The 1,628-nt window shown below is 33.9% G+C and overlaps 1 protein-coding gene across 1 annotated transcript in view; it reads left to right on the top strand.

Moving 5' to 3' along the window:
• The first annotated feature begins 450 nt into the window (after positions 1–450).
• Positions 451–1,628, top strand: part of LOC107577886 (succinate dehydrogenase [ubiquinone] cytochrome b small subunit B, mitochondrial-like) — a 6,185-nt gene continuing 5,007 nt past the window's right edge. Inside the window, exons 1-3 of the mRNA XM_016263913.1 lie at positions 451–554; positions 1,057–1,167; positions 1,262–1,338. Coding sequence (XP_016119399.1) covers positions 506–554; positions 1,057–1,167; positions 1,262–1,338 — 237 coding nt within the window. The 5' untranslated portion in view covers positions 451–505. The remainder of the gene's footprint in view (positions 555–1,056; positions 1,168–1,261; positions 1,339–1,628) is intronic.

Raw genomic sequence — 1,628 nt, 5'->3', positions numbered from 1 at the left:
TATATATATATATATATATTCAGTCTGAATAAACAAAACGATGGCTTTAATGTTTAATGGGAACTACTCATCACTTAGATATCACCAATTCAAATTCAAACTTAAAATGGCCTTTCAATGTTTTTTTGTTTGTTTTTCTTCAATTTCACCGTTAGCTTGGTGAACTTAAAGTGACATCTCCGTGTCTGTGACCAGTGTTTACTGATGTTCCGAAAATAAGTTGAATAAATTAAAAGAACATCTATACATCAGTTCATAAATGAAATTGTTTAAATTGGTACTGCCTTGAGCTATTGTTTTGGAATAAATGTAAAGATGCTTAAACACTAACTTGATGAGATGTACTATATTAAAATTATTTAAGTATTCTAGTATATGTAAATATTTTAATCGATTTGTATTAGTATATTTGACATGAAAAGGTTAATTTCATCACACCGGCCACTGGCAGCATTAGTACATCCGGGTGCTTCCAGTGACCTTGGGTTGTTGGTGAGAAAGAATCATGGCGGCTCTTGTCAGGATAAGTTCTGTTTGCTACAGAGGTGTCCGCCGTAAGTTTGAGTGTTTTTCATGCTTTTGTTCTCGGCACCTCATTGTGTATCACAGTTCAGCTTCAAGGTCGTATGTAAAAAATAAAAAAAAAATAATAATAATAATTCTCCGTTTCATGTTAATGGCAGCACGCGTACTCGTAACGTTACTGATAGCTAGCATGCTAACTTAACCCTGTGAAACATTTCTCAACTGTCTCTCTTCTCTTTCTCTAAATTAACCAGTTATTTATATTTATGTAAAACTGTTGGTAAACGTAATAGTGTACACCGTAAGACTGAGACTAGAAGATGACATGAATTTGATCAGTGTATAAAAAGGTCTGTGTTTATATTTATTATGTTGGCTGGTTTTAAATGATTTGTCATTTCTAAGCATTGTATGAACATCATCACTGACCTCATTCGTTACAGATGAACATCAAATTAGTACATATACTTGAACTTTTAATTCTGAATACTTCTGTTTTCTTGTATTGTTTGTTCTTGTCACTTTCCACAGCTCTGTTATTTCGCTCTTCCTCCCTCATCAGACCTTTAGCTGTACAGAAGAAGGATCGTGATTGTCCATACTTGATATCAGCGAAGATACATGCTACTCCATCCAATTATGGTTAGTGATTTACATTGTGTGCTTTTTTTGTAACATTGTAAATCAAGACAGAGCTTTTTGTCTTTTCCTATCATTTTATTATTCTAATATATAGTTGACCGTACTGCCAGCCTCTCAATGGGTCTTAACATTCAGATGTCCAAATCTATTCATGGTTGTTTCATTAGTCAAGTAAATGATAATTGACAGGTGACTACAGTGTGACAGAAGATAAATGCTGAATGTGGAAATTGCTAACCATCTGTCAGTTTATCACTGGTAAAGACAGAGTGGAAACATTGGTCATTTAGAGCTACAGACTCATCTTCAGCTTTTTCTTTCCCTCTGCTGGGGTACTGGATGATTAAATGCATGTAGTAAGTGTTATTAAAGGTGATGGCTGGAGACATATACTGCAGATGTGTTGACGCACATGCTCTTTTATAAAGAACATTTGTTGATGTTACTGTTTTTTTTTTTTT

Source organism: Sinocyclocheilus grahami, unplaced genomic scaffold, assembly GCF_001515645.1.
Source record: "Sinocyclocheilus grahami isolate Dianchi unplaced genomic scaffold, SAMN03320097.WGS_v1.1 scaffold7579.1, whole genome shotgun sequence".
Taxonomy (NCBI): Eukaryota; Metazoa; Chordata; class Actinopteri; order Cypriniformes; family Cyprinidae; genus Sinocyclocheilus; species Sinocyclocheilus grahami.
Note: the sequence above shows the minus strand (reverse complement) of the source record. Positions and strands in the feature narration are given on the sequence as shown.